This window comes from Canis lupus, chromosome 38, assembly GCF_003254725.2.
Source record: "Canis lupus dingo isolate Sandy chromosome 38, ASM325472v2, whole genome shotgun sequence".
In the NCBI taxonomy this organism is placed as follows: Eukaryota; Metazoa; Chordata; class Mammalia; order Carnivora; family Canidae; genus Canis; species Canis lupus.
In genome coordinates this window covers 17,360,989-17,387,620 of record NC_064280.1, presented here as the reverse complement: position 1 = coordinate 17,387,620, position 26,632 = coordinate 17,360,989, and the positions used below count along the sequence as shown (strand labels likewise).

The 26,632-nt window shown below is 45.9% G+C and overlaps 1 protein-coding gene and 1 non-coding gene across 3 annotated transcripts; both read left to right on the top strand.

Annotated features, from left to right (window-relative positions):
• Window positions 1–61: 61 nt before the first annotated feature.
• On the top strand, window positions 62–26,632 carry HHIPL2 (HHIP like 2). 2 transcript variants are annotated; one of them, XM_025420954.3, is made up of 9 exons: window positions 66–442; window positions 3,188–3,840; window positions 4,741–4,884; window positions 7,831–8,162; window positions 9,215–9,341; window positions 16,006–16,151; window positions 20,216–20,297; window positions 25,020–25,102; window positions 25,996–26,632. In XM_025420954.3, the coding sequence occupies exons 1-9, from the start codon at window positions 122–124 to the stop codon at window positions 26,214–26,216; spliced, it is 2,109 nt and encodes a 702-aa protein (XP_025276739.3). In that variant the 5' UTR covers window positions 66–121; the 3' UTR covers window positions 26,217–26,632. The 2 variants fall into 2 exon arrangements, with proteins under 2 accessions (XP_048962931.1, XP_025276739.3); XM_049106974.1 differs by lacking the exons at window positions 25,020–25,102; window positions 25,996–26,632 and having other exon boundaries at window positions 62–442; window positions 15,941–16,151; window positions 20,216–20,303.
• On the top strand, window positions 6,460–6,564 carry LOC112643278 (U6 spliceosomal RNA). Its single transcript, XR_003125754.1, has one exon. It is a non-coding gene; the product is annotated as a U6 spliceosomal RNA (small nuclear RNA).

The following is a 26,632-nucleotide window of genomic DNA, read 5'->3' as shown; positions in this document are numbered from 1 at the left end:
GGCTGGGGCTGGGGCTGGGCCTGGGGCTGGGGCGGGTGGGGAGTGAGGAAGGGAGCTAGAGCACCTCCCGGAGCCAACCTGAGCACACGGCCACCTGCGGCTTCCCAGCCCCAAGACCCAGATGCGGAGGAGGTGCGTTCCTGGGGGGGGCCTGAGTGGCTGGGCCCCCAGGCTCCTTGCCTCTAATGCTGTCTCCCACCTCTGCCTCACATTCTTGCTGGGCCAGCTGGGCTTGCTGCTGGGACACCCCCAGTGCCTGGATTTCGGGCCCCCCTTCCAGCCTGCGCTGCACCTCGAGTTTTGCTCCGACTACGAGTCCTTCGGCTGCTGTGACCAGCGCAAGGACCGTCGCCTCGCCGCCCGCTACGAGGACATCATGGATTACTTAGACCTCAAGGGCTACGAGCTGTGCGGCGGCTACGTTAAGGACATCCTGTGCCAGGTGGGCCTGGGCGTAGCCCTGCAGCAGCGAGGGAGCCCGCCTAGCAAAGTGCGGGTGCCGGGCTGGGTGGCGTGGGTCCCTTCAGAAGCTCACCTGGCAGCTGCCTCCCCTGGAGCTCTGGACGGACACACGGAGACGGGGGGCAGGGGGTGCTGGGTTTGCTTTCTGCTGGGAGACCCAAAGGTGGCCCCCATCCCCGGGCTCTGCTGGCCCTTGTGCTTTCCCAGGCAGAAGGCGGAGATGGGTGTCCGTGGAGCTCCCAGAGCGCGTTGGCTGGGTCCCCCTGGGGCACCGGGCGCACCTGTGGTGGCTTACGGAGGGCTTGGGGGCAGAGGTGGCACCTGCTGGGGCCCGGTCCTCATCTGGCTCCTCTGTGCTGGGGGCTCTGCGGGGTCGGGGCCCCCCCAGCATCTGGAGCTGGGGCTTTGGAGCTTCAGGCCCCTGGTGGCAATGACTCACAGGGGTTGTGCTTCTCTTGGCTCTCCAAGGGCCCAAATTCACCTCCCTGGCAGGCGTCACCCCCCCCCCCCCACCATCACCGACTCTGGGACAGCAGCCCAGGGCCCAGGGGAGAGAGTTGCATTGGGGAGCCGATCAAAGAGGCTGTTGCGGGTGGGGGTGCTCGAATGAGGTGTTGGGGGCGAGGAGGCGGGAAATCCAGGCCGACCTGTGACCCGAGACCCCCCGCCCCAACCACCACCACCAGCTCACGACCCGGAGCGAGTGCAGCGGCCCTTCGCAGGGAACATCGCAGATCCCGACCCAGTCACCTGGGTGGCATCACCGGGCTGGACTACCCCACCGCCGGCGCCACCCTCCGCTGTCAACTGGAGAATTAACTCTGGGATGACACTTAGGGCAGACGCTGGGCTCTCAGGAACAACACTAAGACTGTGAATTTCTGAGACACCCCTCTGGTAAAAGTGTCTCCACCCTCCTTCCCACTTTGCCTACTGGGTGAAGGTTCCAAAAGCCGAATTCAGCAGCTCTCCTGTTTTAGGGATTTGAGGAATCAGAATAACCTAGATGAGTCTGTTTATTAGAAGCCCCTTCCCTTTCTTTCCACATGCTCCCCTCTTTCCAACAGCAGGGAGTTTGCTCTGCAAGCTGCTGAGGCCAAGGTTGGCATAAGAGTGAGCAGGGAAGTCCTGCACATCTGAGAAATGCTGCTGCCCCTTTGTGGTGGGGAGAGCTTGGGGGGTGGGGGGTGTCAGGGATGGTCCTGCCCCTGCGGCCCCTGGGAGGGGTGTCAGTGATGAGAAGGGGCTTTGCAGGCCCTGGGCTCCATCCGAGGCCCACAAGCGTGCCCCTTAAACTGGCCTTTCTTACTTAGTCCCGGTTGCTTGTCTTTCATGACTATTGGGAGTTGGTTGTCTGCCCACAATATTCTATTCTCCTCCTAAAAAACACTGTAGTTCAGGGAGCCCCGAGCAGCAGGTCTTGTGTGTTTGTGTCAAGAGCAGTGGTGTGACCCCGTAGCCACAGCTGAGATTTGTCTAACTCCCAGCGTGGTGCTTTGTGTAGATGAAGCACTTATTTTATTTTATTTTATTTTATTTTATTTTATTTTATTTTATTTTATTTTATTTTATTTATTTTATTTTTTTATTTTATTTTTTTAGCACTTACATATTTTTAATTAGTAAGTGAAGAAATGACTAGATGCCTAATCTATGGAAGTGATAGATCACATGTCCAGTTGGTAATTTTACTACTACCGGTAAACTATTTCAAACATACGGAAAAGCACAGAAAATTAACTCATTAAATGTACCATATATCCAACACCCAGATTCAGCAAATGTGGAACTTTTGCCACGTGGCTTCAGATTTGGATAAAGACATAAAATCTTACGGATGCAGCATTTATCGGTGGGGTAATCAGTATTCTTTTAAAAAAGTCATTGCTTACTAAAATTTTAAGTGTCTGGCAGCCTGGGTGGTTTAGTGCCGCCTTCAGGCCAGGGTGTGATCCTGGAGACCTGGGATTGAGTCCCGCGTGGGCTCCCTGCATGGAGCCTGCTTCTCCCTCTGCCTGTGTCTCTGCCTCTCTGTGTGTGTGTCTCATGAATAAGTAAATAAAATCTTAAAAAAAAAAAAATTAAGTATCAAGAACTAAGTTGAAATGCTAGAGAAGGTATTGTGAACATGAAAGATTTCTCAACCCTTTTTGCCTTCCAGGAGCACTAACTGGCTAGAAAATTTGGGGCGTTGAGATGCCTGGGTTTTGGCCCAGGGTGTGATCCTGGAGTCCTGGGATCGAGTCCCACATTGGGCTCCCTGCAGGGAGCCTGCTTCTCCCTCTGCCTGTGTCTCTGCCTCTCTCTCTGTGCCTCTCATGAATAAATAAATAAAATCTTAAAAAGAAAAGAAAAAAGAAAAGAAAAGAAAAGAAAAGAAAAGAAAAGAAAAGAAAAGAAAAGAAAATTTGGGGCGTTGGTCATAGTCACTCCAGAATTCTGATTCTTTCCTTTAATTATCCTTTTTAAAGATTTTATTAGAAATCTTTAAAAAATCTAAATCTAAATCTAAAGAAGCGGGCTCCATACAGGGAGCCTGATGCAGGACTTGATCCCAGGACCCCAGGATCACACCCTGAGCAGAAGGCAGACGCCCGACCGCTGAGCCACCCAAGGGTCCCTCTGATTCTTTCCTAGACCACTTTTCCTTCCCCTTGCTCAAAGCTTGGGCCCAGCCCCCCTGCGGCCGGTCTGACCACCCAGCAAGCCTCTTTTCCTTTCCCAGGAGTGCTCGCCCTATGCAGCTCATCTCTACGACGCCGAGAACCCTCAGACGCCCCTCCGGAACCTTCCTGGCCTCTGCTCTGACTACTGCTCTGCCTTCCATTCTAACTGCCACTCTGCCATTTCCTTACTGACCAATGACCATCGCCCCCGGGGGCCACAGGAAGTGGACGGCGCCCATTTCTGCCACCTCCTGAACCTTCCTGATGAGGACTACTGCTTCCCCAACGTCCTGAGGAATGACCATCTCAACCGCAACCTGGGTGTGGTGGCCCAGGACCAGCAGGGCTGCCTGCAGCTCTGCTTGGCCGAGGTGGCCAATGGGCTGAAGAACCCGGTCTCCATGGTCCACGCAGGGGACGGCACCCATCGCTTCTTCGTGGCCGAGCAGCTGGGGGTGGTGTGGGTCTATCTGCCTGACGGGAGTCGCCTGGAACAACCCTTCTTGGACCTCAAGAGTATCGTGTTGACTACCCCCTGGGTAGGGGACGAGAGAGGCTTCTTGGGGTTGGCTTTTCATCCCAAATTCCAGTGCAACCGCAAGTTCTATATTTATTACTCATGTCTGGGCAAGAATAAGGTAGAAAAGATCCGGATTAGTGAGATGAAGGTTTCTCGGGCTGATCCCAACAGAGCTGACCCCAAATCAGAAAGGTAAGACATGCCTGTAAGAACAGGCACCTCTGTACCCTGCTCCAAGACAATGCCAGCCTGTCCTCCAAGATGATAAAGGGAAACGTTTCTGGTTTTAGAGCCACTGGCTTATAATATTGACCAAGGAGTCATTGTTGATTAATAAGGACAGACAAATTAGATTTTTGAGTGGGGGGTCTTCATGGGGTATAGCCATCATCACCTTATAGTTACCTAATCAGAGCTATGCTTACTTGTTTTTATAGAATGTAAGCGATGGCCAGCAGCCATAAGGGTTTGAGAAATGATTATAGATAATATCAATATATTAAACATAATAGCAGCTTCTGTTTATTGTGTGGCCTTTGGATTCCAGGCCCTTTGCCTTGAACATGGGTATTATCCTCACAGGAGCCTGTGGCACAAGGCCATAGAGCTATGGATGCTCAGTCTGATAAGGACTTAATTCTATCAAATCCAAGCTCATGGTCTTTCTACTCCACCATTCTGCCCTTTTCCCTTCTTGTCCTTTCTGCCGCGTCTCTCTTTTCCCAAATAGCTAAGTTGGGGGATTGAAAAGAACATGGTGAACTGATACATTAACCCCTACTGGGTTGCTCAAAGGAAGGGATTAAGAATTCTGGTAGAGCCAGGAGTAAGGCCCAGCCCCAGAAAAGGGTGATTGTTAGTCTGGCTGTGTCTACAGCTCATGGAATCATGATATGAAATGATATGGAATCATGATATGAAAGAAAAATGAAGGCGACATCCTGGGAAACAAGGAGTGTCATAGAGCTCCAACCTTTGTGACCTTAGAAACTCCGAAGCAGGACTGGCTTGGACCAGTCCTTTCTGGGTGTCTCAAGAGGATGCAGTTTTAGCTTGTATCAAAGCCCAATGCATGGTTTCTTTTCCTTCCAGAGTCATCCTAGAGATAGAAGAACCAGCCTCAAATCATAATGGTGGACAACTTCTTTTTGGTGTGGATGGCTACCTGTACATCTTCACTGGGGATGGAGAACGGGCTGGGAATCCCTTTGGCAAGTTTGGAAATGCTCAGAACAAGTAAGCTGGATGGATCTAGGTCCCTGTCCCTGTAGGGGTGAGCCCTGGTACATTTTTGCTGAGATGAAGTCTTCAGAAGGTCAAACCCAAATCACTTGCTGCAAGATGTAACCCCCTTTGTTGAACCAAGTGGGAGGAACGTTTAGGTTTTCGGTCCTATACATTTCAGGCACAGTGTATTTGGTAAGTAATACTTTGGATGCTCACCTGAGAACACTATGTAGAGATGAATTTAGAGTTGGATATATATTAGCAGAATATTATTTACCACACCAAGGTCTAACCCATTTCATTCTTTAAAAAGATTTTATTTAGGGGCAGCCCTGGTGGCGCAGCGGTTTAGCGCCGCCTGCAGCCCGGGGTGTGATCCTGGAGACCTAGGATCGAGTCCCACATGGGGCTTCCTGCATGGAGCCTGCTTCTCCCTCTGCCTGTGTCTCTGCCTCTCTCTCGCTCTCTCTGAATGAATAAATAAATCTTATTTATTTTAGTTAAGTTAATTAATTAAAGATTTTATTATATTAATTATATATTAATATATAATATAATATATATAATTAATTATATTATATATTAATTAAAGATTTTATTTATTTATTTATTCATGAGAAATACAGAGAGAGAGAGAGAATGTAATTCTAACATCTCACAAGGGCATCATTTGTTCATTGATGTATCCCCAACACCTGGAATAGAGCCTGGCCTGGGAGTCCCTTCAGAAATACTTATGGAAGGGACGACTCCTATGAAGTGTAGATATTATGATAGTCATTTTGCTGACAAAAGAATAGAGGCACAGAGGAGTAAAGTAGCTTGTCCAAGGCCACACAGCAAACAAATGGCAGAACCAAAATTCAAACTCAAGCTGGTGTGGGAGGGAGCCCAGTGAAGGCCGTGCTAACCTTGATAAAGGTCATGTGATCCTTCTGCCCTTTGCACCAGCAAGCACTTGAATCCCATTATCCCTGGTAACAAAATATTGAAGTTCTAATAATCAAGAGCTAATGGGTGCCCAGGCGGCTCAGTGGATTAAGTGGGCAACTCTTGATTTTGGCTCAGATGGGGAGTCTGCTTGTCTCTCTCCCTCTGCCCCTCCTCCCATTCTCTCAAATAAATCTTTATATTTACTTATTTATTTTAAAGACTTTATTTATTCATGAGAGACACACACAGAGAGAGGCAGAGACACAGGCAGAGGGAGAAGCAGGCTCCCTGTGGGGAGCCCGATGTGGGACTCGATCCTGGGACTCCAGGATCATGCCCTGAGCCAAAGGTAGACGCTCAACCACTGAGCCACCCAGATGCCCCAATAAATGAATCTTAAAAAAAATAATCAAGAGCTAACATTTGTCAAATGCCTACTGTCGGGAATTGCCTCACCTGCTGCGTGCAGAGTAACTCACACCACAACCACACTTCGAGGTAGTGTTTCTCTCCTCTGTTTTACAAATGAAGAAACTGAGGCCCAGAGATCACAGTTACTGGCAGAGCCTCACCAAAAGCCCTGTTCTTTCTGTTTTTGTGACCACAGTGCTGTAAGAGGAAGAATCAACCTTTTAAAAATTTATAGTATTTGTGCCCACTTTAACAGCACATATACTAAAATTGGAACACTACAGAGAAGATGAGCATGGCCTCTGCAAAGATGATGTGCAAATTCATGAAGTGTTCCAAATCCCCCCCCCCCCAAATTCTCAGTATTAAACCAAATCTGAGAGAAACCATCCCATCGAAAACATTTTAAAAATTGAAGCTGCATCTTGCTTGCTCAGGGTCACACGGGCCAGGATCACATCAAACTTTTGCCTACCAGTTTTCTTTGAGCCCAAACTGGGTGAGCCTTAACATTTTGCCTAAATCTATACACTTATCCATCTATCTATCTATCTATCTAGTATAGACATGACTTCATGTATATATCTTGTGTACATATGTGTGTGTGTGTGTGTATATATACACACACACACACACACACACATATGTGTATATATATATATATATATATATATATACACACACACATAAATATCGTGTGTGTATAAAATCATGTCTCCCCATGTGATTCCTGGAGGTTGTTTGGCATTGACTATCAGTAGGCCCTCCTGGGCAGTCTCTGGTCTGGTGCCATTTTATTTTCTCTTATATTTTCTTTTTTTAAAGATATTATTTATTTATTCATGAGAGACACAGAGAAGCAGAGTATCATCTAACAGACTGGAACTGATTGAGAATCAATATCAATATTGAGATCAATATCTCAATCATATGAGAACAATATGCCTCACTTTGTATACAGTGAGGCACGCCACCCCTCTGCTCACATTCTATACTCAACAGTTTTTACTAAGACAAATGATAAGCTAAAAGGAAAGGTAAAACGTATGGGGTCCACTTCCACTGATGGAAGAGGGAGAAGCAGGCTCCCTACTGGGCCTGAGGCGGGACTCGATCCCAGGACCCAGGGATCACGACCTGAGGGGAAGGCTGACGCTCAACCACTGAGCCATCCAGACCCCCCTATCTTATATTTTATTATTTTAATTAGTTTTAAATTTTGAATACTTAACACAAAATCTACCCTCTTAAAAAAGACTTAAGTATTAAAAAAAATCGTAAGTACAATATTGTCAATTATAGGGACAAGTTACCCCAGATCTCTAGAACTTACTCCTCTTGTAAACAAATGTCCAACAGGCATATGAAAAGATACTGAGTGTCACTAATCATCAGGGAAGTGCAGATCAAAACCACGATGGGATAGACAGCAGGTGTTGCTGAAGATGGGGAGAGCTTTGTGTGCTGTGGGTGGGAATGCAAAATAGTGCAGCGGCTATGGGAAATGGTGGAGATGCTTCAAAAACATGACAAATAAAACTAGCCGATGATGCAGCAATCCCATTTTGGGGTATTCATCCTGCACCTGTTGCTTGGGCTCCTTTCTTTCAGAAGTTCCCTGCTGGGGAAAGTGTTGAGGATCAATGTGAACAGTGCCGGCTCAGAGGGCAAGAGGTACCGAGTGCCCCCCGACAATCCATTCGTGGCTGAGCCGGGGGCCCACCCTGCCATCTATGCCTACGGGGTCAGAAACATGTGGCGCTGCGCCGTGGACCGAGGGGACCCCGTCACACGCCAGGGCCGTGGCCGCCTGTTCTGTGGGGACGTGGGACAAGATAGGTTCGAAGAAGTTAACATCATTGTGAAAGGTGGGAACTATGGTTGGAGGGCAAAGGAAGGATTTGAATGTTACGACCGAAAGCTTTGTCACAATGCCTCTCTGGGTAAGTAAGATGGTCTCTGGGTGATTTCTTGAAGGAATCGTGGGAGTTGGAGGTGGAGGTGGGGGATACAACCTGAGAGTGTTGTGCCCTGCAGGTGGTCCAGGTGTCCTGGCTCATGGCCTGTGGGATCGGACTTCTCAGCTTGGCCCTCCAGCCACTGGCACCAGAAATGCATGAGTGGTGCCTGTTGACCTGATGCATTTGAATCTTGGGTGTATTCAGGGACTGGGATTGACCTAGGGATCTATAGTTCAAATAAATTACCCACATGATCTTTAGGCATGCTATTTTGAGAACCACTAGCAGAGGAAGATTGGTGGTTGTGTGTTTTAAATTATTCCCAGTTGGAACAGCCCACTGAAATGACATTCCCATGTAGAGTCAGGTGGTATAGTCCATGCACAATCCCTCAACGTCAGTAATCAAGGTGTGCTTTTCAGTTGTGCTTTATCACCAGTGTGTTTCGGTCCTCTAAGTTACAAAGGCGTCCTTGAGACCCTCAAAAGGTTTTCAGATCCTTAAACCTGAGTATCTGCTGTGTCAGCCTAGGGGATAAACATAGGTGTGTGGATTCTGAGGTCACTGCCTCACAGGTGGGGGAATTTTCGGCTTCTTCTCTGCTTGCAGAGACCAGTCAAATGGGAAGCTCACGAATACTGTGGCTGGTCTGTTGGGAAAAATAAATGTGATTCTCTTGGTTGCTTGCCCTACTGAAGACAAAGAGATAAAACATTCTCCACTCAATCAGGCAAACTACATTTGAAAGTCCCCATCTTCCTCCCTGAAGCTCTTACTTTTTTTTTTTTTTAATGAGACAGAGAAAGTGCACGTGCCTGCATGAGCAGGATGGGGGAGTGGGGCAGTGGGAGAGGGACAGAGACAATCCCAAGTAGGCTTCATGCTCAGCATGGAGTGTGACAGGGGGCTCGAGCTCACAACCCGGAGATCATGACCTGAACTGAAATCAAGAGTTGGACGCTTAACCAACTGAACCACCCAGACACCTGCAGGCCTCAGTTTTTAGCTGTGACCCTCTCTTTGTTCCTGGACAGATGACATTCTCCCAATCTATGCTTATGGCCATACAGTGGGGAAGTCAGTCACTGGAGGATATGTCTACCGTGGGTGTGAATCCCCAAATCTCAATGGCCTCTACATCTTTGGGGACTTCGTGAGTGGGTAAGAGGATTGATGTCTCCTTTCATTTTTCTTCTATTTTAACCTTTTTATTGAGATATAGATTACATGTGGTGAGATAGAATCTCTAAGAGCACGGTTGGATAAAGTTTTACAATATATACTTGTGACAATGTCAAGATGCGGAACATTGCCATCACTCTAGAATACCATCCTGTCCTTTCCTGTCCTTTCTCACACTCACACACACAAGCCAGAGACAACCACTCCCATCACACACTAATTCTACTTCTAGAACTTAATATAAATGGAGTCATGCATATGTATTCTTTTCTTGTACATGTATGGCTTCTTTCATTCAATAATGTCTGTGAAATTCATCACTGTTGTCACATGTGTCAGTAGTTTTTCTCTTTTATTGCTTTGTAATATTCAATTGCATGGATATACCACAAATTACTCATGTATTCTCCTGGTTTGACTGTTTCCAGTTTTACTATATATTTATATTTATTATACATTTGTTATACATATTTAAGTGTCTGTGTGTGTGTATTGAGCTTGTAACCAGCTACCTTGCCAAACTCTTATTAGCTCTATTAGCTTGTGTGTGTGTAAATTCTATTGGATTTTCTATGCACAAGATCATTTTACCTGTGAATATAGATACTTTGATTTTTTTTCTTTTCCTGAATTGCAATGCCTTTATTGTTATTCTCTTGACTTATTGCTTCATCTTAAATTTTAGTACAATGTCGATTAGAAGCCTTTCATTTTCACCAGTTAGTATGATGTCAGTTGTGGGTGTTTGTACATGCCCTCTATCAGGTGAGGAAATTTTCCTTCCATTCCTAGTTTACTGAGAGTTTATATTAAGTATGGATGTCAAGTTTAGTCAAATGCATCTTTGCATCTAGTGAGAGAATCCTGTGGTTTTCTCATTTTTCGTTTTTAAGAAATTTTTTCTCCATTTTTTAAAAAAAATTTTTATTTATTTACTCATGAGAGACACACAGAGAGAGGCAGAGACATAGGCAGAGGGAGAAGCAATCTCTTTGTGAGGAGCCCGATGTGGGACTTGATCCTAAGACCCTGGGATTATTCCCTGAGCCAAAGGCAGGTGCTCAACCACTGAGCCACCCAAGCAGTTTGCCAATTTATAGTATAACACCCAGTGCTCAACTTCATTTTTAGTTTTTAATATAGTGAATTACATTGATTTTTAAAAAAATCACTGCATTTGCATTTCTGGAGTAAATACCACTTGGTCATGATGTATTCTCCTTCTAATATATTGTTGGATTTGATTTAGTAACATGTTGTTTGAAAATTTTGCATTTGTGTTCATAAAAGGGATTTCTTTCTTGGAATAACTTTGCAAGATTTTGGCATCAGGGTAAGGCAGGCTTTAATAGACTGAGTTGGGGAAGGTGTTCTCCTCTTGACTTGTCTGGAAGAGTTTGTGTAAAATAGTTATTATTTCTTCCTCATATGTTTCTTCCAAGTGAAGTCATTCAGGCCTAAGTTTTCTTGTAGACAACATATATATAGTTGGGTCTTGTTTTTTGATCCACGCTGGTGATCTTTGTTATTTGTTTGTTTATTATTTCTTCTTAAAATAAAAAGATTTTATTTATTCATTTATTTGAGAGAGAGAGAGCAAGGGAAGGAGCAGAGTGAGAAGGAGAAGCAGACTCCATACTGAGCGTGGGCCGACGTGGGCCTCAATCTCAGACCTTAAGATCACAACCTGAGACAAAATCAAGAGTCAGAGGAGAGACTTAACCAACTGAGCCACCCAAGCTCCCCTTTTATTTTTTCTGTCTTCCTTTTTTTAAAAAAATATCTTATTTATTTATTTATGAGAGACACGCAGTGAGAGAGGCAGAGACACAGGCAGAGGGAGAAGCAGGCTCCATGCAGGGAGCCCAATGTGGGACTCGATCCTGGAACTCCAGGATCATGCCCTGAGCCAAAGGCAGACACTCAACTGCTGAGCCACCCAGGCGTCCCTTCTGTCTTCTAATTGGTGCATTTAGACCATTAACATTCAAAGTGTTATGGACATAGTGGGATTAATATCTACTGTATTTATTACTGCTGCTTATTTGTTGCCCTTGTTCTTTATTCTGTTTTTGACTTCCACTCTTCTTCTGTCTCTTGTAGATTTAACTGAGCATTCTATAGAATTCCATTTTCTCCCCTGTCTTAACGCCTCAGTTATACTTTATTTTTTTCCTTTTTCAGGGGTTGCCTAGAGTTTTCAATATACATGTACAACTAATCTGTATCCACATTCAAATAACATACTACTTCAGGATGGAAACTGAGATCACTGAGTTGAGACTGTCATTTTCTTTACCTTTTTTTTTTCTTTAAAGATTTATTTATTTGAGAGAGAGAGAGAGAGAGAACACAAGCAGGAGAGGAGGGGCAGAGAGAGAGGGAGAGGGAGAAGCAGACTCCCTACTGAGCAGTGAGCCTGACATGGGTCTCAATCCCAGGACCATGGGATCATGACCTGAGCCCAAGGCAGACACTTAACCAACTGAGTCACCCAGATGTGCCAGGAAGATAATCTGTTAAGCAGACTCCATGTTAAACATGAAGCTGGACACAGGGCTTGATCCCATGACCCACAAGACCATGACCTGAGCTGAAAGCAACAGAGACCCAACCAAGCCACTCAGGTCCCTGGAGACTGTCATCTTTTCTAATACATGTGTCTAGTGCTATGAATTTCCCCTCAAATCCTGCTTTAACAGTATCCCATAAATTGTGATACATCATGTTTTCGGTTTCATTCAGTTAAAAATATTTTCTAATTTCCCTTTGACTTATCTTCTCCCAAGTTATTTTGAAGTGGGTTATGTAGTTTCCAAATATCCGAAGTTTTCCTGGATCTTTGTGCTATTGATTTGTGATTTAGTTTGATTGTGGTCACAAACAGACTGTATTTGATTTGGGAGATTACCCTGGATTATCTAGGTGGGTCCTAAATGTATTCACAAATATCACTGGAAAAAGGAGGTAGAGGGAAACTTGCAGAAGAGATGGAAGTCAGTGTAACAACAGAAGCAGTGTGATGAGCCCGAATCAAGACATGAGGACAGACAGCCTTTGGAAGCTGGAAAAGGCAAGGAAATTGATTCTCCTCCAGAGACTCTAAAGGGGGCACAGCCCTGCCAACATCTTGATTTTGACCCAGTGGAACCAATTTCAGGATTTTGGCCTCCAAAACTGTAAGAGAGTAAGTGTGAGTGTTTTCAGCCACCAAGCTGTGGTGATGTATTACAGTGGTGGCAAGAAACAGAGTTACCCTTCTCAATACTCCTCATTGCCTTGTGCACATTTCCTTCCCAGGATGTCCTTTTTTTAATGCTTGAAGAATTTCCTTCAGCATTGTTTGCAGAATGGATTCATTGGTGATGAATTCTGCTTTTGCTGTCTTTTTTATCCCTTCCTTTATGAAAATATTTCTGCAAAATATAGAAGTCTGTGTTGATGTATTTTTTCTTTAATTCTTTAAAAATGTTGTCCATGGGCACCTGGGTGGCTCAGTTGGTTAAGTGTCTGCCTTCAGCTCAGGTCATGATCTTGGGGTCTTGGGATGAGTCTCGCATTGAGCTCCCTGCTCAGCGGGGAGTCTGCTCCTCCCTGTCCCTCTGCCCTTCCTCTGCTCTTGCTCACACATGGTCTTTCAAGTAAATAAATAAATAAATAAATAAATAAATAAATAAATAAATAAAATCTTAAAAAAAAAAAAACTTCTCCATTATCTTCTTCTTTGCCTTAATTCCAGTGAGAGATCTACTGTCATCCTTATATTTTTCCTCCATGTTTAACATGTCTTGTTTTCTCAGGCAGCTTTTGAGTTTTTAACATTGGTTTTGTGCAATTTCATTTTGGTATATATTGGTGTAGTTTTCTTCATATTTCTTGTGCTTGGATTTGGTTGCACTTAATGGATTTGAATTCTAGTGTACGTCAAATAAAGAAAAATTTTGACTATAATTTTTTCAAATATTTTTTGATTCTCCACCCTCTTTTTTTGTCTCATTTGGATACTTTTTTTTTTTTTTAAATTCTATTTATCCATTCATGAGAGAAACAGGCAGAGGGAGAAACAGGCTCCCTGCAGGGAGCCCCATGCATGACTCGATCCCAGGACCCCGGGATCACAACCTGAGCTGAAGGCAGACACCCAACCCCTGAGCTACCCAGGCGTCCCTTATTTGGATACTTAAATTATGTGTATATTAGGCTGCTTAAACTTTTCCCACAGCTCATTGATGATCTATTCATGTTTAAATTTTATGTCTCTGTATTTAAATTTGGGTAGTTCCTATTGCTATGTCTTCAGTTCACAAATCTTTTCTTCTGCAGCTTCTAATGTGCCATTCATTTCATCCAGTGTTTGTTTTTAAATCTTAAGCACTGTATTTTTCATCTCTAGAAACCTGATTGGGGTCTTCTGTATATTTCCCATTCTCTACTTAGCTTTTTGAACATACGGAATCAGAGTAAAAATCACTATTTAATGTTCTCTGCCGAAGTTAACATCTGTGTCAATTCTTTTACAGTTTTGATTGATTTTTCTCTTTATTATGGCTTGTATTTACCTCTTTCATTACTGCCTAACAGTTTTTTAGTGGATGCCAGACATTGTAAATTTAACGTTGTGGGTGTTGAATATTTTTGTATCTCTAAATATCCTTGAGCTTTGTTTTGAGACATAGTTTTAAAAAAAATTTACTTATTTATTCATGAGAGACACAGAGAGAGAGGCAGAGGCATAGGCAGAGGGAGAAGCAGGCTCCCTGTGGGGAACCTGATGGGGGACTCGATCCCAGGACCCGGAATCACGCCCTGAGCTGAAGGCAGATGCTCAACCACTGAGCCATGCGACATCCCATGTTCTGGGACATAGTTAAGTTACTTCAAAATAATTTGATCCTTTCAAGTCTTGCTGTTAATATTTGTTATGGAGGATCAGTGTGGTGCTTATTCTAGAACTATCTATTCCTCAATATTGAGGCAAGAGTTTGCTAGAAACTCTTCCCAATGCTCTCTGAGTTATACTTAAACTATGCCTGATCCTGAGGAAGTTCCAGGTACTTTCTTTCTAATTCTTTCCCCTGTTTTAGGTAGTTTCCTCACATGTATATGCTATGAAGTAGTGATGGATATTCAAGCGAGATACTTTGCAGATCTCTGGGGCCTGTTCTTCCCATTATCTGTGCTGCAGGTTCTTCCTGCTTAGTCTTCCTGGACTCTCATCTCTGTCTTTTCACCTTGAGGAGTCTGCTGGCTCTGCCTGTGTTTTTCCTCCTCATTCTGGAAACTTTTTTAAGGCAGTAAGCTGGGACGATTTTAGGGCTTACCTTGTTTGTTTCCCATCTCTTAGGGATTGTAGTCCTTTGTTTTCTGATTTCCAATGTCTTTTAAAAATTGTCATTCCCTTTTGTCTAGGCTTTTGACTGTTTAGGGTGTGAGGGTAAGTCTAGCTCCTGTTACCCCATCTTTGTTAGAAAGGGTGGTAATATTTTCATACTGCAATTCTTGGTTCCAGAAATGGGGTAAAACTAGTAATTGGTCAGTTCCTTTGTCATCACTTGTTAGATCTTTGGGGTTTAATTGTTCTTTAGGTTTTCCCCACAACTCTCATCCACAGTTCCACCTCCTTACATGTCACTTGGTTGATATTCAGTGATTCCTAGTCGAAGCATACACACCAGAATCACTGGGATTGAACATCTCTGTTTCTATAAAATGTTTCAGGTGATGCCCTAATTTACCCCTCTTCCTTTTCTTTTTGTTCTAAAAACCTGCTTTTAGGTCAGACAGATGATGGAGGGAGATGAAGCATCTACCTGCTACTAGGCATAATAGCAAAAATAGCTTCTAGTTTTTGAGCCCTTACTATGTGCCAGGCACACTGGGCAGCTATTTGTGTATATTATCTTACATAACCTTTGCAACTTTTGTCTGCGGTAAATTCATTTTACAGATGTGGGAAGTGAGGCTTAGCCAGTTGAGCGATTAGTGAAGGTCACAAACTAATAGAAATTAGATTAGTTGGGCAGCCTGGGTGGCTCAGCAGTTTAGCACCTGCCTTCGGCCCAGGGCGTGAGTGATCCTGGAGTCTCGGGATCAAGTCTCATGTCGGGCTCCCTGCATGGAGCCTGCTCCTCCCTCTGCCTGTGTCTCTGCCTCTCTCTCTCTCTCTCTCTCTTTCTCTCATGAATAAATAAATAAAATCTTTTAAAAAATTAGATTAGTGTTTTGAGGGGATCTCTGGGTGGCTTAGCTGTTTAGGGCCGGCTTTTGGCCCAGGGTGTGATCCTGCATGGAGCCTGCTTCTCCCTCTGCCTGTGTCTCTGCCTCTTTTTCTCTCTCTGTGTCTCTCATGAATAAATAAATAAAATCTGTAAAAAAAAAAAAAAAAAAAGATCAGTTTTTTGTAGTGATGCAACCTGCACAGGGCACTGGACTCCTCCTGTAATATAAGAGGAGCTTCTCTATCTGGGGCCAGCGGGTGACTGAGGTAACTCTGAAGCAGCTTTCTGATTCCTGGGAGAGACTAGGTGTTGATCTCCTAGGGGAGACTCAGTTCTAGTACTCAGATTCTCTGTTTCCAGGAGGAAAAATATCCTGCACGGTGAAAATATGGATTCCTATAATAAGCGTTTTGCTTTTCATCTAGTCGACTTATGGCTTTGCAGGAAGATAGAGAAACCAAGAAATGGAAGAAACAGGACATTTGTCTGGGCAACACTGAGTCCTGTGCCTTCCCAGGGCTGATCAGCACATACAGCAAATATATCATATCTTTTGCGGAAGATGAAGCAGGTAAGAAATATACAGGGTTATTCTGTTTCTGCTTATGGGAACTTAAATCATCACAGGCATTGTGAACTAAACATTTGTCATAATTATTATTACTATTATTATTGTTATTTAAATAGCAACTACACTTGTATTTTCACTATCATTTAGTCAACTTTTTTTTTTTTTTTGAGAGAGAGAGAGAGAATGTGTGATGGGGGAGGAGCAGAGGGAGAGGAGAGAATTTTTTTAAAGATTTTATTTATTTGTTTATAAGGGACACACAGAGAAAGGCAGAGACATAGGCAGAGGGAGAAGCAGGCTCCCTCCGGGGACCCTGATGTGGGACTTGATCCCAGGACCCCAGGGTCTGAGCTAAATCAAAGGCAGATGCTCAGCCACTGAGCCACCCAGGTGCCCCGAGAGAGAATCTTAAGCAGGCTCCACACTCAGTGCAGAGCCAGATGTAGGACTTGATCTCATGACCCTGAGATCATGACCTGAGCCAAAATCAAAAGTTAGACGCCTAACCTACTAAGCCACCTGGGTGCCCCATAGTCAACTTCTATAATATACTGGATACTGTTCTAAGCACTTTATATTTTTCTTTATGTTATTTAGTACTTACAACACCCCCATGATGTAATTATGCTTATTTCACCAGTGAGGCAACAGATCAAATATCCCTACTTCTTGGTTGAGGCCCATACCTCACTCTATGGGGCAAATCAGGCTTTATATTCTGGTCTTTTGTTCGGTCTTTTGACCATGAAGGAGATCCGTGTCCTGATTTTATCTAATCTGCAATCACAGGAACGTGGACAGGGCCAGTGGTGGGGCCGACCTGGTGACACTGATGTTTATCTTACTGGTGCTGCCTGGGAGGAAGCACCTCTGGTGATCCTCCCTTTCCTGACCCTGCCAGGAGTCTGGGAGGCCAGTGCTATGAGTGAGCCAAGGATAATTTATTTCCTGAGAGATCTGGGAAATGGGTCGACAGCCAGCTAGGACGCTATTCACTAGACAGATGAGGTATTTGTTAAGGGCATCGGCAGAGCAAAGCCTGTGTGCACGTATGAGAGACAGCCTCAGCTCTTCCAAATTTCCTCAAATTCTGTAATCAGAAAATGGATTTTTAATTTGTGCTTATTACATAAGTTATATTGCATTCTGAAAGATACAGTTTTATTTTGGGAGGAGGATGGGGCCTATGATCTCTTTAGTATTTGGCACTGCATCCTAGCCATGCTTGGAGTCTCAGAAGAGAATAAAATGCTCTCTCAGGGTCCCTTCCAGACCTGGGCTTCTCTGTGAGTGTAAACTAGAGCCCTGAAGGTTTCCTCAGTACTGGGTTTCTTTCCACGCTGAGTCATGGGGTGCCTGTGCCAGACCTTGACTTGAGCAAGACATAAGGAGATCCAGTCGGCTGCTGGACCTTTTCCTAGCTTATAGTTTGGGATGAATATTTTAGAGGAGCAGAGGATATTTTAGAGAATTCAAGCATTCTTAATAAAGAAAAGTCTAAATAAATGAGTTCCAAATTGGAAGTCCAAACATACAAAAAAGGAGAGAAACCACAGGCTGGCAGGGTGATGCTCAGTGGAAAGTGGATGATGTGAAAGTGGATGGATGCTGGGGTCTCAGCCCTGGTGGAACCCCTCAAGCCTGGTGCCCCAGGGAGGCTGGAGTCCTTGAAAGCTGGAGCTTGCTGTCCCTGGAGGCTGGAGCCCTGGAGCCTGGAGCCCCGGAGGCGGCTCTGCCCTGGGATCCTGGGCTGCTGTGTTCTGTGGCTTTTCCTTTTCGGAGGCCTCAGAACCCCTGGCTTTGGTGGTTTGGTTTGCTGTGCCTGTAGGCTTCTCGCAGGAGAAAACAGGCAGCTTTTAAGTATCAGTCAGTACATCTGGCAAACAAAACTAAGTGTCCTTGGCTGAATTTTATCGAGTGGACTTGCCAGGGTGTTCCCAAGCCAGACTTTGCCCGATGGTCCTAAAGCCAGGAAGGCTCTTTTTAAGGCAAGTTATTTTCTTCCAGAGTTGCTTGCTGTTGTGTGTTTGTGCAGAGTGATTCAGACTTTTTGCTCATGTCATAGCCTTTGCCACTTAGGGACATATTTTTAGATCTGAGCATTTTATTCTTTTGTTATCAGCCACCAGCCATAGGCCCGTCCTTTTTGGTTGAACCCCCAGTACTGCTGCGGTGTATTTCCAGGTTTTTCTAGCTGACAGCTGGTGCAAATAAGTGACTGCAGAGGGAGGGGTGGGGACAGGGCTGCCCATTGCTGGCTGGGCTGGGTCCCTTTGGGTTGGATTTCTGCATGTCAGTCACATTCTCAAGAGGGCTGGCTTTCAAAGTATTACTGCTTGCAGTAAATTTGCATCACACACATTTCGTTTTACATGGCATATTACAGTGTTTTGGGGTGGTCTTTTTTGATCCTAAAATATATTTTTAAAATTTTCGGTTGAACTTTACAGATGAAATTCGCTTCCAGCATTGTTTTCCCCTAAAAATACAATGAGAAGTCTGTGGCATGTTTAGGACATACTTCTTACATAAACTGGTGGTGTTGGTGCAGGGAATATGCCACAATGGGGGGTTTTCAATTAAAGCAGGAATTCTCTGTATGGCTTAGAGGGGCTTCTGTATGATGGCATTGTGTACATGCAGACACTTGGTAAGTCCCTCATTTATCTAATGGGCAGTGCCCGAGTTTCCAATCAGAGGAGGCAAACTGGCTTTAGGGTTGGGTGTGTCCTAATGCCTCAGACCTCATATAGGGCAGGATGATGATATAGTTCATGACTACACAAAATCCAGAGTTTATTAGGCGGCTGTGCACAGGGGCTCTGCGAAGCCTGTAAGCCTTGCATTCAGAACGAGACAAATGTTGGTCACTGTCCTCCACAAATTCAAGGAAGAAAGTTGTGGAAATAACTCAGAGCTGCCTGAAGTTCTAGGTTTATTCCAATTAGCCATTTGGTAGACATTAACTTCCATGAAATTGAGAGAGAGCCTACAGCAAATGAGTTCCATTCAGTGCATTGGCACAAATGTGACGGCGTAGAGATAAGAAGGTAAGAGTAACGGCTGATTATCACTTTCTAGTATTTTTTTTAAAAAGATTTATTTTTTTATTTGAGAGGTGTGGGGAGGAGCAGAGGGAGAGGGAGAGAGAAAATCCTTGAGTAGACCCCCACTGAGTGTGGAGCCTGATGTGGGGCTCAGTTTCATGACCCCGGGATCATGACCTGAGCCGAAACCAAGAGTCGGATACTTGACTGACTGAGCCCCCCAGATGCCCCATCACCTTCTAGTGTAATCCCTAATAATCATGTGACGTATTTTGCAAATGAATTAATCCACAACATCAGGGTTACCCAGGTTGAAAGTTTGCCCAAGACAACACAGCCAGCAGCTGGTGGTGTCAGAATTCAGTCAGACGGCCCCAACTCCAGAGTTGGGCTTGTCCACCCTATCCCATCCTGTCCCTCACAGGTAACCAGGAGAAGAGGTGGAATGAGGTAGTGACCGTGGGCAGAGTGTGTTCAGACAGGGGTGAATGGGAGGAGCAGGAGACATGGGTAGAGGTGATTTCTGGAGGTGTGGAGAAAGCCAGCAGGAAGCCTGAAGAGTGGGAGGGTAAAGGGAAACCAGGGCTCCAGGGACCAAGGAAGGAAGGTGCAGATGGAGAGAAAAGTGAGGCCTGAAGAAAGGGCAATAGAAAGTGATGGATACACTGTCTTGACCTACAGTGATCTCAGGGTTTTTCAGAGAATCCTTATCAGTAGTAAGGAGATGGGGAAGGAAGGGGAGATTCGTTAAGGTGACGTTTCTAAGAGCAAAGTGATGATAAAGGGGGAGCCAGTTTAGTTTGGTGCACAAATGGGCCTCTATGGGGTGCACTCTGAGGTAGCCTTTGGGGGTCCAGACAAGGGTTTCTTCTGTAGGGGGCTCACGGCCCAGTGAAGGCCTCGCTGTCAGGATTCCGGGGTTCCCTTCCTGGGGCTCTAACCCCATGTTGACAGCTTTCTCTGTGCATCAGCTCTGTGCCTCGACCATGTTCTTGATCGCCTGTTCCTGTTTCCTAGGGGAGCTCTATTTCCTGGCCACGTCTTACCCCAGCGCCTATGCACCGCACGGATCGATTTACAAATTTGTTGACCCATCCAGGTGAGCTTTGGTCTCATTTTTTCTTAGGCGCATCTACATCAGCCCGATCTTCATGGCAGATCATAAGAACAGCCCTGGCTCCCTAGGAGTTACCAGAAATGATCAACTGAAGCAAATCTCTGCTTTCGATAAAAAGCAGATTGGGCAAATGAATGTGTAGGACAGTGTTCTAGGAATTATGAAATATTTGGGATACAGTCTCTTTGTGGTGGGAAATGAGGACTGTGAGCTTTTTTTTAGGATGACTAGCCTAGACCTTTGGCTCCTGTTTTTTTTGTTTTTTGTTTTTGTTTTTTTTTTTGTTTTTTTAACATGCTTCTGGAAACTTCTGTCTGAGATCATCTAACAATGGGTGTATGGTTGTGACCACCTAAGTAAGGACTGTGGCCCTATCCCCTGGGTTTGGTTGAGGTCTCCAGGTCCTAGGCAAACATCTTTTTAATTTATTTTTTAAAATTAAAAAAAATGTTTTAAATTGTTATTATTTTTTTTCTGCAGGAGCTAGCTTTTTTTTTTTTTGGAGCTAGCTTTTTTTTTCATTTATTTATTTATTTATTTATTTATTTATTTATTTATTTATTTATTTACAGGAGCCAGCTTTGAAGGGCTCCTAGTGGCCAAATCTGGGACAACTTATTTATTTAAGCATTTTTAAATTTAAATTCAATTAATTAACATATAGTGTATTATTAGTTTCAGAGGTAGAGGTCAGTGATTCATCAGTCTTATATGATACCCAGTGCTCATTACATCATGTGCCCCCCTTAATGCCTGTCACCTGGTTACCCCATCCCCCTCCAGTCACGCTGTTTGTTTCCTAGAGTTAAGAGTCTCTTATGGTTTGTCTCCCTCTCTGATTTCATCTTGCTTTTCTCTCCCTTCCCCTATGATCTTCTGGTTTGTTTCTTAAATTCCACATCTGAGTGAGATCATATAATTGTCTTTCTCTGATTGACTTATTTCACTTAGCATAATGCCCTCCAGTTCCATCCACATCATTGCAAATGGCAAGATTTCATCTTTTTTTGATGGCTGAGTAGTATTCCATTGTGTATATAGACCACATCTTCTTCATCCACTCATCTGTCAATGGACATCTGAGCTTTTTCCATAGTGTGGCTATTGTGGACATTGCTGCTATGGACACTGGGGTGCAGGTGCCCCTTTGGGTCACTACATTTGTATCTTTGGGGTCAGTTCCTAGCTCTGTAATTGCTGGGTCATAAGATAGCTCTAGTTTCAACTTCTTGAGGAACCTCCCTACTGTTTTCCAGAGCGGCTGCACCAACTTGCATTCCCACCAGCAGCGTAAGAGGGTCTAGGCAAATTGTTTTTTTTATTTATTTTATTTATTTATGATAGTCATCAGAGAGAGAGAGAGAGAGAGAGGCAGGGACACAGGCAGAGAGAGAAGCAGGCTCCACACACCGGGAGCCCGACGTGGGATTCGATCCCGGGTCTCCAGGATCGCGCCCTGGGCCAAAGGCAGGCGCCAAACCGCTGCGCCACCCAGGGATTCCCGGCAAATTGGTTTTAATGGGTTTCTTGGTGTTTCCACCTGAGCCTTTTTGGAATTCAGTGGCAATAGTTATTCACTTGGTAGATTCCATTCGGTTTACTTCTGCTCTTTTGCCAACCTCTGTCAGAGGCTAACCGACTGCCCAGACCAAGGCTACAGTACAGCTTCCCATCTGGGAAGGTGTCGAGTGTGTGGTTGGGACCCTCCTGAGAGGGTGATGCAGCGTGTCCCTCGTGAGAGCCTGGGGCTGTGCATGGATTTATCTCAGGATTTTTCCCCAAAGCAAGAAAGTCTGCCCCACGATTCAGCTTGAAGACAGGCCCGCAGAAGAAAACTTCCTTGTGAGGCTACCTGACTCCTGTCTCAGGTGATGTTCAGAAGACGTGTGACAAATGGGCTGCACGTGGGTCAGGGCTCAGGGCTCAGGAGCCAGGCCCAGCTCAGCACTGTTTGGAAGCTGAGTTTCAGTGTTCTCGAGAGTTCCTGGAAGAAGCTCAGTGCCCGAGGCGGTGCCTGGGGTGCTCTCCTAATGGCACGTGCAGAGTTCCTAAGGGACGAAGCAGGTACTGGGCTGGCTTCTCTATGGGCTCTGCATATTTCCTGTGTTTAGGGGGAGCAAACCCAGCACCCAGTTAAAGCACCTCAGGCAGCAGATAATGGCTGGGGCCGGGGGCAGTGCTGTCCTTTCCACTCGAAAGTTTCCTGTGTGAATCACTTTGCCTTTCCTTTGACAGTTTCCTGATTTGGCTAGGGGACAGTCTAGCTCCCTTCTATCATCAGAGCAGCCATAAAACAAGTGTAAAGCCTCTCCACACGGAAGACATCCCTCCTCGCTCACCTTTCTCTCAAGATGACAGTTACTGAGTTGTCACTGTGTGCCAGGCACTGTGCTGGTGCAGGGGGGCCTCTCTCTCCCAGGGACAGGCTCACACTGTCACTCTACAGGGAAGGTAGGAACTGAGCCTGACCACATTAAGTTACTTGCCTGAGGGACAGCTAGCAAGAGGGGGCCTGGGATGGGGACACTGTTCCCTTTGTGGGTCAGAGTCCTTTCAGCAGCTCTCATTCACTTGGGCTATAATCATGTTGAGCTGTACAGACGTTCTGAGCTTCTCCAGTAGTGAATCCAGTTTTTTTAAAAAAGATTTTTATTTATTTATTCATGAGAGACGGGGGGGGGGGGTGGGGGGGGAGAGAGAGAGAGAAGCAGGCTCCATGCAGGGAGCCCGACATGGGACTCGATTCCTGGTCTCCAGGATCAGGCCCTGAGCTGAAAGCGGCGCTAAGCCGCTGAGCCACCTGGCTGCCCTTCTTTTCTTTTTTTGAGATTTTATTTATTTATTCATGAGAGACACAGAGAGAGAGGCAGAGACACAGGCAGAAAGAGAAGCAGGCTCCATGCAGGGAGCCCAATGAGGGACTCGATCCCAGGATCACGCCCCCAGCCGAAGGCAGATGCTCAACCACTGAGCCACCCAGGTGCCCTGGGTCCAGATTCTGCTCTGCTTACTTATTCAGCCTATTTTGCACTGCATGCACCTGTGCCAGCTTTCTGAGGAACAAATGATTTATTTCTGTGTGATATTTTACCCCTTCCTTTCATCATTTCTTCCTGCCCTTCCTTGAGAGCCCGGGTTTGAAACTTGACTTTGCTACCAACTAGCTTTGTGGCCTTGCATCTGTTTCTTTTTTTTTTTTTTAAAGATTTATTTATTTATGATAGACAGACAGAGAGAGAGAGAGGCAGAGACACAGGCAGAGGGAGAAGCAGGCTCCATGCACCGGGAGCCTGACGTGGGACTCGATCCCAGGACTCCAGGATCGCGCCCTGGGCCAAAGGCAGGCGCTAAACCGCTGAGCCACCCAGGGATCCCCTGCATCTGTTTCTTAATCGTTGTGTGGCTCCGTTTCCCGTGTGTAAAATGGGGATCATGATGGCACCTAACTCATAGATTTGTCGTGAGGTTTCAGTGAGTTGGATTTATGAAGCATTAGTGCAGCGCCTGAGCACTCGGTGTCCCTTATATAAATAAAATTACTTTTTTTTCCCACTTGGGTTGAGGATGATAGCAAGGAGAGACTGAGCTGGAGCAAGGACAGCAGAAGAGGAGGCAGTGGGACTGACTGGAAAGTTCTATCTCTGCTCTGAATAGCGAGTGCTCCTAGTCTCCAGGGTCCATGTTATTTCAGAAGATGCACCTAGGGAGTAGCAGTTATGAAATTCTAATTCTAGTAGGCAGAGAGGCTGGCAATCCTTCAGGGGCTGTGCCGTGAGTTCTTTTTTTTTTTTTTAAGATTTTATTTATTTATTCATGAGAGACACACAGAGAGATGCAGAGACACAGGCAGAGGGAGAAGCAGGCTCCCTGGGACTTGATCCAGGATCCCGGGATCACGCCCTGAGCCGAAGGTAGACGCTCAGCCACTGAGCCACCTAGGTGCCCCTGTGCCATGAGTTCTCGATGGAATTCTCTTTATAGAGAATCACCAACCACCATCACCACCATTATCACCATTGTTGTCATCTCTGGGGCACTCATTATGTGTTGGGCACTGTTCCAAGTGTCGTTTTTTAAATCTCCTTAAAGAATAATTTTAGAAGTGACTTAATCACTTATAGTAGGCCAAGTACACAGTTCTTATTTTTATTTTCTTTTTAAGATTTATTCATTTATTTAAGAGAGAGCAAGAGAGTGTGTGCATGGCGGGAGGGGAAGAGGGAGAGAGAGAGAGATCCTCGAGCAGACTCCCCACTGAGCACGGAGCCCCACATGGGGCCTGATCCCAGGACCCTGAGATCATGACCTGAGCTGAAATCAAGAGTTGGCTGGCCACTCACCCGACTGAGCCAGCCAGGCGCCCCACACAGCTCTTCTTTATTCCTTCTCGGATGGGTACTATTACTTTTTCTGTTTTATAGATGTGGAAATTGATGCCTAGCAAGGTTACTTACCCCAGAGTTTGAACCCAGTTCTGTTACTGTGCCGGTGCCCCTGACCTGCTCACTACGCTGTGTCCCCAGAGCCTGCAGTGTCCCTGTTCTTTCTCCCTCTCTGAGCTCATCACTTATTTCCTCCTCCATCTGTCCCATCCCCATGGATAAAAGAGAGCTGAAGCCAGCTCTTGCCGATGTGTGCCTTGTGGTGATCTTTTTTTCCTGTCCCGTCTTCAGAATCTTGTGTCCTCCTCTTTTCTGTTTTTAGGCGTGCGCCCCCAGGCAAGTGCAAGTACAGGCCTGTGCCAGTGAGAACCAAGAGCAAGAGGGTCCAGTTCCGGCCGCTCGCCAGTGAGTCCGTCTCTGTCTCAGGCTCAGGCCTCAGAGCCCTTGGCAGAAGCGCTCCAGTCCTCCCAGGGTGGGAGATCTGTTTCCCACCCCAGCAAGGTGCTCTGCATGAGGACCGTAACCGTGGCTTGGTCTATACAGTCCACACACCGGGCAGTGCACGCTTCCTCAGAGACCTGCTGTCCTCTGTCCATTCATCTCTTCCTCACTGGACACCGTTCCTTTAGCACTGATTTTGCAGCCGTCACTGTGCTAATCCCTGGGGCTAACAGCCGTGAACCTGGCTTGTAGCTCAGAGTTAAATGTAGCGTGCAGGCAAATGAAACATATATATAGCACTGAGGTTCTGGTAGAGAAGGGTGTCCTGGGGAACGAGGGGCCCTTCGAGTGAGCAGAGGCAGGGTGGGGATTCAGGAAAGGCTTAGAGAGGAGCAAGACTATCTTAAGGGAACTATTCCAGAGCCATGGATCCCTGGAGTGACCCTTTAATCTATTTAGATCAAGGCCGGTCATGGGGCTTGAGCTCACAACCCTGAGATCAAAAGTCACATACTCTATCACTGAGCCAGCCGGGCGCCCCTGAAAAGAATTTATGTATATATATTTTAAAGATTTTATTTACTTACTCATGAGAGACACAGAGAGAGAGAGAGAGGCAGAGACACAGGCAGAGGGAGAAGCAGGCTCTATGCAGGGAGCCCGACGTGGGACTCGATCTGGGGACTCCAGGATCACGCCCCAGGCCGAAGGCAGGTGCTCAACCGCTGAGCCACCCAGGGACCTCGAGAATTTATATTAAAGAGCCCTCATGTAGTTGTAGGTATCCGGGTGGTGCTTCCTTTAGAGTTTCCTTTCCAGGATTTCTGTTTCTCACTAAATAAACGTTTGTTTCCCAGAGACAGTCTTGGACCTGCTAAAGGAGCAGTCGGAGAAAGCTGCTAGAAAATTATCCAATGCAACTTCAGCCTCCAGCCCAGACCGGGCCTCACCCAGGAAAGGCCTCTCCAAGAAGCTGGCTTCTCCGACAAGCAGCAGGAAGATGTTTCAAAGGCCTGGTACAAAGAAGAGAGCCCGAGCAAGGTCCCTAGGCCCCCAGGGCAAGAGGAAGCGAGCCTGAAACCCCACCAGGGCAGGGCCAGGCAGTCAGCACAGCCCAGGCGAGCTGGCAGGAGTCTCCCTTGGCCTTTTCTGTCCCGGTGGCTGACCTGGGGACGTGCCAGCGGAGAACCACTTCTCCGTGTGCAGGCTGCTGCTGCTGTTGAACTCAGGCCTTAGCAGTATGTGAGCTGGAGGTGGAGGTGGAGGTGGGGGCAGGTGGAGGGAACTGCACCCCGGGCCAGTGTGGTTGTCCTCTGCACGGGAATCTTGCTCTCTGAATGGACGGATGCTCCATATCTGCTTCTGCCGGGAGACCAGATCCCACATTGCCGACGCACCTGGCTAACCTTGTGCGGTGGTCTGGAAGTCCCACTGCGCATCTCTGCTGTTTTATAAATCTCTACAACCTAATGTAATAAATCAGTACTTGCACAA

Coding starts and splice junctions, on each gene's coding strand:
- HHIPL2 (XM_025420954.3), top strand. CDS start 122: ATGCGGAGGAGGTGCGTTCCTGGGGGGGGCCTGAGTGGCTGGGCCCCC. Junction 20,298..25,019: donor AAATTTGTTGACCCATCCAG/GTGAGCTTTGGT, acceptor TTCTGTTTTTAG/GCGTGCGCCCCCAGGCAAGT. Junction 25,103..25,995: donor CCAGTTCCGGCCGCTCGCCA/GTGAGTCCGTCT, acceptor TTTGTTTCCCAG/AGACAGTCTTGGACCTGCTA.